The 15184-nt window shown below is 47.8% G+C and overlaps 2 protein-coding genes across 10 annotated transcripts in view; one reads left to right on the forward strand and one right to left on the reverse strand.

Moving 5' to 3' along the window:
* Positions 1-5577, forward strand: part of plce1 (phospholipase C, epsilon 1) — a 62812-nt gene extending 57235 nt beyond the window's left edge. For all 9 annotated transcript variants that reach the window (XM_061809837.1, XM_061809835.1, XM_061809841.1 and 6 more), the window contains 4 exons: positions 68-256; positions 339-551; positions 1819-2012; positions 3358-5577. In XM_061809837.1, the coding sequence (XP_061665821.1) occupies positions 68-256; positions 339-551; positions 1819-1983 (567 nt within the window). In that variant the 3' untranslated portion in view covers positions 1984-2012; positions 3358-5577. The remainder of the gene's footprint in view (positions 1-67; positions 257-338; positions 552-1818; positions 2013-3357) is intronic.
* Positions 5050-15184, reverse strand: part of LOC133495337 (protocadherin-15-like) — an 85016-nt gene continuing 74881 nt past the window's right edge. Inside the window, exons 36-40 of the mRNA XM_061809850.1 lie at positions 13705-13726; positions 12791-12829; positions 12591-12664; positions 9583-9712; positions 5050-6848 (exon numbers count right to left, since the gene is read on the reverse strand). Coding sequence (XP_061665834.1) covers positions 6156-6848; positions 9583-9712; positions 12591-12664; positions 12791-12829; positions 13705-13726 — 958 coding nt within the window. The 3' untranslated portion in view covers positions 5050-6155. The remainder of the gene's footprint in view (positions 6849-9582; positions 9713-12590; positions 12665-12790; positions 12830-13704; positions 13727-15184) is intronic.

Raw genomic sequence — 15184 nt, forward strand, 5'->3', positions numbered from 1 at the left:
GTCAAGCCGGTGCGCACAATGAGGTGTCCCGGGCCAGGTTCTGATCCGATCCCTGCGCTTGCGTCAGAACCTAAACGAGAAGAATGCGGCGGCCGAGGGTGAGGAGGACGCGATCGCCGCGGGCGGAGGAGGAAGAGGAGAAGGCGGCGTGGAGGAGGAGATGTTTTTCGTTCAGGTGCACGAGGTTTCGCCCGAGCAGCCTCACACCGTCATCAAGGCGCCGCGCTACAGCTCCGCGCAGGACATCATAATGCAGGTTCGGAAGTGTCCGCAAAGATCCATTTCCGGATGGTTCCGGAGGCTTCTAAACGCGCCATCTTCCCCCAACTTGTCCTCAGACTCTGTCCAAGGCCAAATACTCGTACAGCATCCTGTCCAACCCCAACCCCGGCGACTACGTCCTGATGGAGGAGGTGGCCAAGGACGGCGGGTCCAAGAAGTCGTCCGGCGCCAAGCCCGTCCAGCGCGTTCTTCCGGACCAGGAGTGCGTCTATCACGCCCAGAGTCGCTGGAGGGGGGCCGGGAAGTTCATCCTCAAGCTCAAAGAGCAGGTGAGTACAGCTGCAGTCGGAAAACGTAGTAGTATACCAGGATGTACTGCGTGCGCCATCTCCAACACGAAAACAATTTTCAGGTGCCAGTGAACTCATCTCTAAACAAATCAGATATTTTGTGTATTTCACCCAAGCGCACAAGTTTGAACGTCTAATAATGCAAAATAACATCTATGCCACAGCGACGGATGGAAAAAAATGGAGTTACACGTATAGGCATGTGATATAACCAGTATATGTTCTTTATCCTCTGCAAAGAGCAACTAATATTTCTGAGCAATTGTGATCGAGTCTTTTATGCATATAGAAAATGATTGGATGGATGTCTTACGTTCGATCCCGGCCCTGCCTGTGTGGAGTTTGCATGCTCTCCCCGTGCCTGGGTGGTTTTTCTCCAGGCACTCTTGGTTTTCCGCCCACATCCCCAAAACATGCGACACTAATTGGACACTCTAAATTGCCCCTCGGTGTGATTGTGAGTGCGATTGGTCGTTTGCCTCCATGTGCCCTGCGATTGGGTGGCAGCCAGTTCAGGGTGTACCCCGCCTCCAGCCCATTGACAGCCGGGATAGGCTCGAGAGCTCCCCGTGACCCTCGTGAGGATAAGCGGCAAAGAGAATGGATGGATGTCAGCAAGCGATGGGTGGGATTGCATTTGATTTTTTTTTTTTTTTTTTTCCCGTCTGTTGCAAAAAAAAAAGTGGAATCAAACTCGCTTTTTTCTCAGTTTTTCACATTTTTTTTTCACATTTGTGACCCTTGTGAGGATAAGCAGTTGATAAAATGGATGGATGGATATAATAATACATCTTGTGAAAACGACTTTTATTTTAGTGGGACTTAATTTTGGGGGGGGGCTTTAGCCCCTGAAATAGCGCTAGTGCTAACCTTGTCCCAACATCTGTTAGCGTTTTTGGATCCAGCACTCCCGGTGACCCTTGTGAGGATAAGCAGCAAAGTAAATGGATTGACGTGTTATACTGCCCCCAGATGGCCAACACATGCAGACCAGAAGGAGCAGCACAATAGCCATTGACTTGGAGTAAAATGTGGCAAAATCACTTCAATTCTTTACATTTGATTTAATTATTTCCTTACAGTAAGTGTAATATTATAGAGAGATGTTTTTCTTCATTGAAGAACACATTAGCTGGAGGGAAAAAAAATTAAGAGTCAGGAATGGATTATTGGCATTTTCAAATATTAAAAATGATTTGTTGTTGCAAACGCTGCAGTAACAATAACGAGCGCTCGCGTCCTCCAGGTGGCGCGCGAGGACAAGAAGAAGGTGATGTCGTTCGCCAGCGAGCTGAAGAAGCTGACCAGCCGCAGCCGCGGCATGACGACGGGCGCGGCGGCGGACGGCGCCGCTCACAGTAAGGACGACAGAGCTGCATGCTGCGTGGCGCTGACCGAGCTGCACGAGTGAGCCTCGCACTGCGCTCGGTGCAAAAGGAGGTATTGTGCCGCGTCCTCCGCTAACAACCGCAACATGAAAACTGAAATCGAGTGTGGAAGGCTTGTCTTGTTATTAATATTGTACATGTACAATGTTTATTTGCCAACGCTAACCAAGCTATAGAGCTCGTGCACGTGACGTCACCGTTTTCACGGCGCCATATTGCCGGTCCAAAAGAGCTGCTCGACAAAATGCCGGAGACCCGTTGTGCTGTTGGTTGTTACGACAGATGAGACAGATATTACAAAGAGATGATGCTATAGAATACCAGCTGAAAAGATCGATGGATTTCGGCAATTAAACGTGACTGATGGCGCCTGTGTAGCGATCACGTCATTTCAGGAAGGAATTATTCTTCTCAATCTCAAATTCCCAACAAGTATTTATAATGCCAAGTTGGCTCATTTGAGAACAATGCGTATTTAAAAAAAAAAAAAAAAAAAAAAAAAGATAGGGAGTCATCTCCAACGTACACGGAAGCGTGTTGCGACCACACGTTAAACTTAAGTAAACCTCTCCCCAACAGGTTTTTTTTTTTTTTTTTTTTTAAATAAGAATTGTTCTCTAATGAATCCAATGCGTATTTAAAAAAAGAAAAAAAAATGTCGGTCACAGTGATGTTTATGACACGTGTACGGGTGCTGAAGCCTACCCCAGCTGTTTATTTTGTCTTTTTAAATACACATTGGACTCATTTGAGAACAATGCATAGCTAAAAAAAAAAAAAAAAGTCTGTCCCGCAGTGGTTTACCGACGTTTAACGTGTGGCCGCAACACGCTTCCGCCTTCTCGAGCCGTTAACCCGTCGACCTCCCCCCAATCGTAGTTAATGAATGCGAGTTTGTGTAAAATGAGGTGGAATTTTTCAATATTGGTATTTGTATTGAAAAAATCATCACTATGTCGGATTGAGAACACATCCAGCAACGAAGTATTTGTCTGCGTCCAGACTTTTGTACGCTTTCAAACTCTTCCGTGTAAATCTCGACGACTTACTCACCAGATCCACGCGTAGATCCAGTTGTCCGAGACAAGCGCAAGCGGGTTAACGATCCACTTTTTCTTATCGACTTCGGCATTAAATGCGGGTCCTCTATGCCAAGTGTCTCTCATTTTTCCACGTACCTTCGTTTATTATCACTTTCTAAATGTTTAGCGGCGTGGGACGAAACTCCGTCTTTTCGTGCCGTCTCCAACCGACTTGGCGTCAAGCAAAGCTTTGCTTGACCGGCACTTCCGGCCAGTCACGTGACTTCGCTGACGTCGGTGCACTCGCTCGATATAAGTTTGACGGACTTCCAGTTCAAAAGTGTCTCAGCTGAACTCTCGTCACCCCTTTGGCAGGGTACACACGGCTGAGGGCGCACACGCCGGAGTGCGGGGTCGGGGCGGGACGTCTCCTCCGGGCCTCGTCGTCCCGGTCCGCCGACGGCTTCCCCGCCGCCGCCGCCGCCTCCTCCTCTCTCAGCCCGGCGGCGTGGAAGCTTCGCATCCTCCAGAACTGGAAGATCCACAAATGAAAAAGCCAAGCGAGCGAGCGAGCGAGAGATCGTTAGCCTCTCTTCACCCCCCCCCCCCCCCCCCACAGTCGTCGCCGTGAAGGTTTTTTTTTTTTTTAGGTGGCAGCCTCGTGGGCGTTTTTCTTGCTTGTTGGGAGGAGCGTACGCAGCGCCGACGGCGGCGGACCGGGACATTCCGCGTTCGGAGGCGGAGAATGTTGGAGGCGACGGAGGACGCAGAAGGTGAAACGTTCGGAGACGAGCTGGCTTGTTTACTTCCGGTCTTTCTGTGTCACTGTGATGTACTGTGAGAGCGGCGAAGGGACAAAACGTGTCGGGGGGGAAAAAAAAAATGCACAAAGCAGTACACGAAATATTCACGTCAAGAGCTCAAATGTAGCGCTCATTTTTTATCTTTTTGTATTTTTCGATCGCGTGGCTGTACGACCCGTAGCTCATTTCTTGTCGATTGTGGTTCCTTCACTTCATCCTTTACAAAACACAAATAATAAGAATATGAATAAGTCCATAATACAGCAGTGGTGCCGAGATGTGAGGTTAATTCGTTCTGTTTAAATCAATGAAAATGACAGTAATTCGTTTGAGCCACTTGCAAAAACCATTTTTAATGTCATAAAAACATACAATTAATTAACGAATGTCAAGGTATTAAATTGTCACATTTTTTTTGACATTGTGCTGCTCACGGCGTGTCCCCTTGGCCGCCTTGACGCAGCACAGCAGACATGCGGAAAAACTGTCCATGTACCGTTCTTTGGTCCTCAGTACTGTACGCCGTTATGGTTAATAGTTCTTCGACGAGGGGAAAATAAAATCTGCCGAATTATATCTCAAGTCTTAAATCAGGTCACTCAAGGCACCACTGTACATATTTTTAAATTAGCAAAAATAATCATAAATGAGTCGGTCACTTTTAGGGCTAAACGCAGTGTCAAGGTCTTCAAACTGTATTTTGCACATTTGTTTTTCTCTACATTTTTTTGGGGGGGGGCTTTTTTTTACATCGCTTTCAAGAGGTTTGAATTTGATTGGACGGTCAAAAAAATAAATCATCTTAATTTCTTTAGATTTCAGCGCGGTTGAATTTTTATTCCCGATCCTGAAAGGTTTTATTTGGTTTGACTTGATCATTTTTCTCCAGTTTTGAATTCTGTACTGATTCTGATGACATGATCTTTGTCATTATTTTAGACGTTTAAACATATTTTGGGGCCACTTTACCCTGTTTTTGACATGTAGGATTTTTAACGATTTCAATTTGTTTTTCCTTCGTAAATATTTTTGTTTGCGTGATAAAATGGAAGAAAATTACACTACAATAGTTTAACACTAAATGACATCACGGAAGACTGAGAATGTTATATTTTTTATTTTTTTTTTAGATTAGACAAAAGAACTGAAAAGCAGTCTTAGTTAATAGTTTTCATCTTTGTATGGGTCAAAAATGGAGCGTTAAATTTAAGCACTGTAGTCTTGCCCACTATAATTTTTTTTTTTAAAAAACTTCTTTTATGAACTTAAACAGGAAGGGATTTTATTTTCTGGTCTCTTCATTTTTCTTTTATTTTTCTCCCCCCTGTATGTATTTGTTACTGTTTCATAACGTTTGCGACAGATGTTATTTATTTGACGTTTAAAGCCCTGGTTGGCATTTAACTGTTCTATTTTATTTTGTTTGTGGTTTTTTTATTTATTTGAAAGTTTTGGAAAAGAGATTGTTTATTGATGGTGTAAATAGTACGCAACTGTCAATTCAGCTAGTCATCATTTCAGTTGTTTTGCGAGTTTCGACAAATTCCTTTTTTGTTGTTGTTGGCCAAATGGACAATATTAACACTATTTTCCATATTTTAGTAGTATTCACTCTGCATATCTGCTGCCACTCATGTTGACTTGCTATGTACTCATTTCCATGATGATGTATGTTTAACATTCACCAAGGTGACGTCGAAGGCTGTCTTGTTACTTGAATTTATTTTGTTTTGATGGCTATTTGTGGATTTGTCACATAGTGGAATAATAAAAATACAACATGCTAGCTGCATACGCGCTAAGTGGGATTGTGCAACTTCCATTTCCGTTCACGTTAGGCTAACGTGGATGTTTTGTGGACTGTCTTCGTGGTGCTACTTTGGGGAAAAAAACGGTGAGTTGAAACGTGTCATCATAGCTCAGTGGTTGGAGCGTTGGGTTGGTAAACCGGAGGTCGTGAGTTCGCATCCCAGAAGGGGTCTCCGCTCCATCTGAGGCGTTTGAAAATGGTGGCAAACAAATAAATATGAGCATTCATTCGTGTATACTTGCAGGTGTTGTTGGATGACATTTGTTTTTATTGTTTTTAAATGTTTGCCAAGCACCTTGACAAAGATCATACAAGACGTCACGAGTGTCGGGACAATTTCAGGATGAGCTGTGACACCGGACGGGGAAGAAACCGTTCCGCAAAGATCCAATTGAAGGCAACTTTTCGATGACGTCGTTCTTCGGCTGTAACACACTTGAAAGGTTTTGAAAAATGAATTCCTGTCTTTTGTAATTTTGTCACTTGCGCATCCAAGTGTTTTTTTTTTTTTTTTTCTTTTCAAGCCCAAATGAAGTTCTTGTAGCACGTGAGGGTGTCAGTCATAGTTTGGTCATGGGGATGTGGAGGTTGTTCCACGGGCCCATCCAGAGCTCCTCCTGGTCCGACTGCGTCTTCTCACTCGGACACCTGGGAAGGTCTCTCCCGCGCGGGCCCCCCTCCGCCTCGCCGCCGTCCACTCTGGACTCTCTCTCCACCTCTCCCGGTTCTCGGTCCTGGTCGCGCAGTCCCCCGTCGCCGCGGGAGGGCTCCTCGGGGCCCGTGCGGCTGGCGGACTCCGACGAAATGCTGGACTGTCGGGTGTCGAAGACGTTGACCGTCTTGTGGATGTCGCAGTTAGTGAAAGAGGGGCTCGCGGGGGGGGCGGCGGCGGCGGGCCCCGCGCTCTTGAAGGTGCGCAGGGTTTTGACGCCGCCCTCCGCCGCAGTCCTGGGGCTGCTCAAGGGCAAATTCTCTTCCAGTGTGGCGGCCATTTTGTCCAGTTTTTTAAAGTGCTTAGCCAGCCGCGAGCTGAAGGCAGGCGACGGGGGCTTGTTGACGGGCGTGACGGTGCGCCGGGTGCGGATCACCGAGCCGTTCTGCGCCACGTAGAGGCCGCCGTTGACGTTGGTGTGGTTGCTGAAGGTGGAGGTGGAGCGGGCGCGGAGAGGTTCCGGGGCGCTGTCGTCGCCGGTGGAGCTGGTCTCGCACTCGCGGTCCAACACCAGCTTGATCCGGCGCTTTCGGTTGCCGTGCTGGAAAACGGACACCGACACGAGTCAGTTGAGGTTTTGTAAACGTGAGGCGGCGAGAGACTTTCGGGTGGCAAAAAGTGAGTAAGCGCGGTTGATCTGGACTGAAAAAGCCAAACATTACACCAAAATCTTTAGTTTTTTTAGAACATTTCCTGAAATGATATCCGCTGAATGCCGCTTGGTAAATACTTGAACAGGGAGTGTCGCAAAACTGCCTTCCACTTCGAAAGGAAACGATTGGGGACAAAATTGCTACCATGTGTCACTCTGCCTTGGTCGAACAGTTCGTTTACTAGCGATGTCACTCTTGCCACCCAGAAGTTCTCGTGAGGTGAAAAGGTTCTACAACTCTCGACCCGACGCGAAGCCACGATTTGATCATCTTTGCACAGCAAACACACCCCAAATCTCATGGCCATACCGAAGTGCTCGGTTGAACCTGGTCAACTGCGGTGAGAGGATAAAAAGAAACCATGCAAAAAAAGATGAAACAGAAAAGCAAAAAGAGTCTTTGTGCAATTGCACGCAGGTCACGGCAGCACAGCCAAGATCTTACTTTATAGGCATCTCGCTCCTTTTCGCCCGTCCCACTGAGCGATTCCTTCCTAGGCGCTCGTCTCCTCCTCGGTGTCTTCCAAAATGGGCGACAATGCGTCCGAGAGGTCGAGATTCTGCGGGGGTGCCTCCGCTCCTTGGTGTTCATTGGAAGAGTCTTGTTGGGTTTTTGCCTTCCGTACCGAAGCGTATCTGCTGCCTTCTTTCTCGCTCAAGCGTTCGCGGGTTCCGCCTCTTCTGGCGCAACCCTCGCGAGCGTCACCCCTTGAGAACGCGGCCCTCGCGCCACCGGAGTCGCTCTCCGACGCCGACGCCCTCTCGGAGTCTCCCTCTCCATCCCGGCTGCCCCTCTTGGACTGGCTCTCCGTGCCCGACTCGGTCTCCTCGCGCTCGCTGGAAGCGCTCGAGCTGGCAACGTTTGAGTCGGAAGGGCTGGATTGCCACTGAGAGTCTCGATTGTGGTGAAAGAGTTCTGGACGCGTGCGCCATCCTTGTGAAAATCCTCCCCGGCCTCTGACCCGCCCGCCCCACCTCGGCCCCTCGGCGGCACCTCCTCGAGCTGACACTAAAGCAGAGACGCTCAAGTCCGCCACGTGCATCTTCCTCGGGCCTCCTCCATCTCTGCTCCTCCGCACTTGGCCACGCCCCCTCGGTGGCCTTTGGACTCTTCCGTTAAGGTGGATCAGACCGAGGGCGTCGTTGAGATTTTGTCTTTTCACGACGGCCCCCGTCCTCCTGCTGAGGACAACGCCGCCGTTGGGCACCAAACCGGGAAGGGCCCCCTCGTGCTCAGGCCTGAATCTTTCTCCGCCCGCCTTGATCCTCGCCCGCCAAATCTGAATCCTTTCCGCTTCATCCTGCCTTCCAGCCTCCATGCTTGTTGCCCTCTCTGCCTCCCCCAACCTCCCTCCCGCCGGTTCGACTCTGGCTTTGTTCCACGGGAAGTGGACAGCCGGCGGGCGCGCCGCTCTTTTACCGGAGGACAACAGCAGGGAGCCCACGAGAGCCCTCAGCTTGGCGGCGGTGCCCGAATTCGGGAGCTTTGCGCCAACCTCGGGGGGCTGCGTTTTGTCAGTTGGGAGGGGCGCCGGGGCCTTTTTGGCAGCGCCGTGGGGGTGCGGGGGACCAGCCTGCCGAAAGTGCCTCTGAACCTGTCGTCATACGGGCGGCGTCCCCACGAACCAGAGCAAATATTTCAGAAAAGGAAATTAACAGTTGCATTATGACAGTAATCCTTTCTTTTTAGATCACATTTTCAAATTCATTTTCCAACATCCATCCATTTTCTTCACCACTTATCCTCACAAGGGTCGCGGGGAGTGCTGGAGCCTATCCCAGCTGTCAAAGGGCACGAGGCGGGGTTACACCCTGAACTGGTTGTCACCCAATCGCAGGGCACATGGAGACAAACAGCCGCACTCACAATCACACCTTGGGGCAATTTAGAGTGTCCAATTAATGTTGCATGTTTTTTTTTGGGGATGTGGGAGGAAACCGGAGGGCCCACCCGGAGAAAAGCCACGCAGGCACGGGGCGAACATGAAAACTCCACACAGGCGGGTCCGGGATTGAACCACCTGAGCAACCCTGCCGCCCATTTTCCAACATTAAACCCCCCCAAGAAAAAGCTTACGGCAGTGTCAAACTCAAGGCCCGGGGGCCAGATTTGGACCATCACATGATTTTATGTGGCCCACAAAACCAGATTTAAATGATTTTAAAAACCTGTCCCAAAATTTCAAACTCGTCATATATCATAAATGATAAAGTTGAGATTTTACACGCATCTTTGTGTTACCAGTTACGACATCACACGTGTACATGTGGCAAAGACTCTCCTAAATTTCAGTGACAACCCGTGCTAAACCTAGCCCCTCCCGAACATAAAACATTTGTCTCTCAGGTGATTTGTATCACTTCAAAATACTTCCTTGAGACCAATTCATCTGTAGAAAAAGGCTTTAGCAGGGGATTACTGTCACTGGTGACGTGCTCGGACAGAACTGCAAGAAACAGGCTCGCCATTAGGTGGCGCTCTTGTTATTGTGAGGCCAACAGAGTCCAGGAACCACGTGGAAATCCAAATAAGGTCATTTAGATGTCACTGACTGAATCAAACTAATTAAGCGGGAAAGTAGGCCAGTTCACCTCGTACGCAGTCGCAGCCTCGTGCGCTTACCTCGCCGTCGGTCTCCTGCGGGCTGTAATAGCAGCTGCCGTCGTCGTCGACGACGACCTCTCCGTATTCGTCATAAAGGCCCGAGGGCGAGATCAACTTCCGCCGGCTGCCGTATTGAGGGAGGTCGTAGCTGCGGACGCACACAAAAAGCATAAAAAAGAAAAAAAAACGCCGTGCCAGGACTCGGAGGATGTTGGCCATTCTGTGCGAATACAAACGCGAGGAGTCGGCCTTTTCTGCTGGCTTAAACCAATCAGAGGTGAAGACGAGCAATCGCCTTAACAAACAAAAAGATTACCCAGAGCCACTTAAGTCGGCGGCGTGCGGGCCTCGTGGATGTCTGACTAAACCCGATTGAATCACAAAAGGAGCTTTTTGGAGCCAGCAGACATCCTGTTAGCCCCTCCGAAAAACAACAACAACAACAAAAAAACGCAAACATTGGAATTGATTTTTCATCCGTTTTATCCCGCCCCGCTTCCGGGAGGGTTGCCCGATTCCGTCGGCCGAAAGAAACGCGGCTGTGGAGCGACGCTTATGGACCTCGCGTCCTGGAGCCAGAGACCGGATGTCGCGCGCACACACACACACACACACAATATGCTGGCTGCAGCAGATGTGTGCGTGATTAAAATCACAAATCTGCGCTTCCTGGAGGCAGAAAAGTCATCTTACAGGCAAGCTTGTGCCATCTTATTACATTATGCTAGCAAAAAAGGTGTGTGTGTGTGTTGTCAGGAAACAATCAAGGATGGATCAGGGGTGGGGGGGGGCTGAAAGTGAGGACGAGCTCACTCGTAAAGGTGGCTAATCCTTACAGCGTGGACACTAAATCTAAAGTAATAAGTATTAACCTTATAATAAAAGCTACTTAAGGGATTTCCTGGCCATTAACCCCCCCATAAAGGATTGCGTACAGTACAGCGTGTGCCGGCGATCTGCGGATTGTACTTCTTCGAATAACCAGCAGGGAGCAGTCACACATCGGCAGTCGTTGTAGGTGACACACGTGATGATGTTGATAAAAAAGAAAAAGGGGCACCATTGTTTCTAAGGTCGGCCCTTGCAACAATTTCAGGATCAATCACTTCATTACAAACGCAATAATATGCTTTTTCAAGTGTTTACCTGCTAACATTCTAGATTTTGATGCTATTAAACACACACACACACATACATATGCCTGTGTGGACTTTTCGTTAGACAAAATTACATGGATTGGTTGAACATTTCTGTGTTTAAATATATGTTGAATTTTCTTTTGTTTTATGCGACAATTTTTACCCATGCACACTATGCCTCTTATTTGGGCAACTGTGTCAGCTACAGGGTCAAAGAAGGTGCTAAGTAATACATTTTTTTTTCGTTTTCAAATGTTTAAAAAGTGGGCCGGCACGGTGGATCAGCTGGTAAAGCGTTGGCCTCACAGTTGTGAGGTCCTGAGTTCAATCCCGGCACCGCCTGTGTGGAGTTTGCATGTTCTCCCCCCGTGCCTGTGTGGGTTTTTACTGGGCACTCCGGTTTCCTCCCACATCCCAAAAACATGCAAAATTGATTGGATACTCTAAATTGCCCCTAAGTGTGATTGTGAGTGCGACTGTTTGTGTACCCTGCCTCCTGCCCAATGACAGCCGCAATAGGCTCGAGCGCTACCTGCGTCCCTCGTGAGGATAGGCGTGAAAGAAAATGGATGGATGGATTAAAAAGTGGAAAAAAATTGTGTGGGACATGGTTAGAATTATTGTTATATGATGCAATTTTTTTTCCATCGTCTTACACCTGTAAGGCTGACTCAGAACGGGTGTTGGAGTTGCAGCTGGTCAGCCAAACTTGTGTTCTTCCCATACGGGCCAAATTGAAGACCTTTTCTGTCCCTTCATTTGAATATTTAGTCCAACGGTTTGGTTGCCAGACCTGACACACAGGTAAAACTACAGTATGAAAAAAAAATATATATATATATATATTTTTTTTTTCTATGTTGGCTTTTGTTTCGCAGGTGACAAACTGTACTGTATTTATTTTTCGGGATTTCTCAGGTGAGAGGTCAAATTAACGCACATCCCGACAATCGCAAAACACAGACCCTTTGTTTGCGAGCGCGTTGTTTGTCGGCGGCTCGTGTTTGCACGCGTTTTGTTGTTTGTATGGAACTTTGTGCTTTTTTTCCTCGCACGCTAACAAATGCAACAGACACGGCGATTAGATATGAATCCCGCGGGGTTGCGCCGTGTGATGCTGCTGCTCCCCGTTTATTTACACATTCAAAAATGAGTTTGTGGATTTTGCTCCGAGCCAGCGGCATCTGGCCCATTGTCTGTGTGTGTGTGTGTGTGTGTATTTCCATGGCAGGCTGCCTGATTAGCACGGCTGCTACACTAGCTAGACAGAATTAGCTTTGTGCCCGGTGTGTGTGCGTGTATGAGAAGTAAGTTCTGAAGAAATAATGAGCAAGCCTTGCAGTTGCTGAATTTACACTCTTGATACCGTATGCACACAAGTTTGCCACTGTATATTAATGTGGGTGGCTGTAAACAAAAAACAAAGACGGAGCGGTAATTATAATTTGTATGCGGTTCTATAGAATGCATCATTGATGGCAGTCGGGGTGCTCAGACAAACACGCGCGCACACATGCACAAATGCAATTTACAGTCTCCAATTAATGTTGCATGTTTTTGGGATGTGGGAGGAAACCGCAGTGCCCGATGAAAGGTGGGGCCGGGATTCAACCCGGGACCCTAAGAACTCTGAGGCCGCTTTACCAGTTGAACCACCATGACGTCTAATGTAACCAAAATTAGAGGTTATAAGTGAGACATTTATTTGTTCACTTAGCGATTGAGACGCACGATCTAGTTTATTATCATTAATAATAATAGTAACATCTTTAAAATTACTGAGGAAAAAATGCATTGTAAGAACGTGAAGGGCCTTTTGTCAGAGCCTTGAGGGGCACCAGCAATGTATTCATGTAATTAAAAAGACATAAAGGCAGCGCTACTCACCCGTGATCATAGTTGTAGTAATCCTGTGTATAGTAGTCCTGACCCGGGTCGATGCCGGACTCCATGGACAACTCCTGTCAGAAAGGAACGGACCGTTAATACAACGCGGACGCACACGCCGAGCGTTGCGGCCAGACGTGGTCATGAATCACATCCCTCAATGAATCGACGAGAGGTCAAAAAAAAGAGAGACAGAATACCTCAGGTCTGAGGAGAGAAGGTCGTAGGAGTTGTTGTGTCTTCCAGGAGGAAAGAGAACCGCAAAGATGGCAACACACGTTGAGGACAAAATCATATTTATAAGTTTGTCTGATGTAATGAACGATCCTACAGAACCGCAGACATGGCATGGGTGGGGAAAAAAATACAGAAAATATCTACTTTGGCCACATTTTTTTTCTCCCCAAGTCATCCATCCATCCATCAATTTTCTTTGCCACTTATCCTCAAAACGGTCGCAGGGAGTGCTGGAGCCAATCCCAGCTATCATCAAACAGGAGGTGGGGTACACCCTGAACTGGTTGCCAGCCAATTGCAGGGCACATGAAGACAGACAACAGTCGCACTCACATTAACACCTAGGGGCAATTTAGAGTGTCCAATTACTGTTGCATGTTTTTGGGATGTGGGATGAAACCGGAGTCCCCGGAGAAAACCCACACGGGCATGGGGAGAACATGCAAACTCCACACAGGTGGATCCAGGATCGAACCCGGGTCCTCAGATCTGTAAGGCCAACGCTTTACCAGCTGAGTGCCACCTCTCCCCAACGTCATGTTGCGGAATATAAATCGCGATTTCTGACAAAGCTCCTCAACACACTTCACCACAGTTCCTGGACCTCAAGATCCCAAAGACAGCGGCAAATACTTTCAATAGGCAAGGCTTCGGCCTGAGCCCCCAAAGAGCGAATAGGTGTCAGCGGGTAACTGAGGATAGATTTCCCCCCACATTTTGCAAGTTCGAGGTCCAAGATGCACGTACATGAAAAGGAAGTGACAATTATGAGTTTTTCCATGAAAAATGAGCTGAAAGCAGAGTCTAGAATGCGCGTGAGGAAAGTGAACAACACACCCGTGCGACGTGGGGGAGCAGACGGCAAGGCGGCACCTACCTCGTGTTGTCCGTACCGACGCCTGTGAGGAGAGACAAGGAGGCGAGGGGGTGGAGAGTGGAGACATTAGCACATCCGCATTTCACAAATGCAACCGGGTCACATTCGGTGGGGGTTTCAACCCAGTTTCTTTGAAGACCGAGGATAAAATGCATCGAGAGCGCGTTTGCGTGCGTCCTTCCGTGTCGAGAGGAATCGATTGAGGAACGGCGACAGAAGTAGACAAAAACGTGCATTATTTGCCATTAAAGATACTAAATTATAACTCATTTAACAATATATATATAAAACACAACAAAATTACACCGTGTGTTTTAAACACATAACTTTGACTTTAATAGACATTCCAGTTTTACTATGTTTTTCCCCCCAAGTATCGAGCGTTTCCAGGAGGAGCCTGGAATTGACAAACGTCATTTCAATTCATCTCATCTCGACAAGCTCCTGATGTGTCACAAGCTGTTACACATCATTCCAAAAATAAAAAATGAAAAAAATAACACCGTACTTTAGATTTTGTTCCACGGACTCGCAAAATGCACAAACAGGATGCCTGGGCCGACGGCTTTGCGCTATATGAGGCTTCAAAAAAAAAAAAAAAAAAGGAAAGAAAAGAAAAGAAAAGAAAGATGGGATTATGTGTTGAAATAAAGGTGTGAAAGGCAAGATGGAAGATGTCTGGATGAGCGCGAAGCCAATTGGAAGCAAAATAAGAGACGGCGGCTCAGGGAGCACACGAAGAAGGGAGGAAGGGGGGATGATAAACAGATGAATGGCTGCTTTAAAAGGTGCTTCGCGGGTCATCCAAAAACAGACACCGCCGTTGTCCGCGAGCGTGCGAGACGAAGATAAGTCCGTCCGTGCGGGTCGCTCGCTCTGACGGACGCGTTATTAGGTCCCCTGCAGACAAAAACCCTCCAGACAATCTGTGTTCTGTCACAAACGCACGTGGAGCGATTGACTCTTTTCTATCCGCTCCACCTCGCCTTGCTGACGGCGGGCGACGCAACAGAGCAAACATGATTATTTTCTCCGGAACATAGACTGCCATCCCCTAAAAGGCATGTTTCCGTCCGCCGCCGTTTCTCTTTCATTTTCACACGCACAATCGTCCTTTTGACCTTTCATCCCTCAATCACATTTTCCAATCAACAGCATTCTTCCTCTGACCTGGAACGGAAAACCTTGAAAAGAGAATTGGCTGGAAAATATGATGATTGGATCTCTGCTGGACGGATTTGGAACATCTTCTTCGTTCCTGACCGTGTTGATGTTTCACACGCTTTAATTAATCATTGATATTCCGACAGCGTGTTGCCAAACCGTCGTATTATTTCCAAGGGTAACGGCGTAAAAACTTTTCAATCGACTTATCGCGGCCTCGACATAAATTTGCGTTCGGCAATGACCGACTGTGAAGGTGGACAGTGAAGCAATCAAGTCAGCGTGACCTTGAACACAACACAAAGTTTTATAATCT

The sequence above is a fragment of the Syngnathoides biaculeatus genome, chromosome 22 (genome assembly GCF_019802595.1).
Source record: "Syngnathoides biaculeatus isolate LvHL_M chromosome 22, ASM1980259v1, whole genome shotgun sequence".
In the NCBI taxonomy this organism is placed as follows: Eukaryota; Metazoa; Chordata; class Actinopteri; order Syngnathiformes; family Syngnathidae; genus Syngnathoides; species Syngnathoides biaculeatus.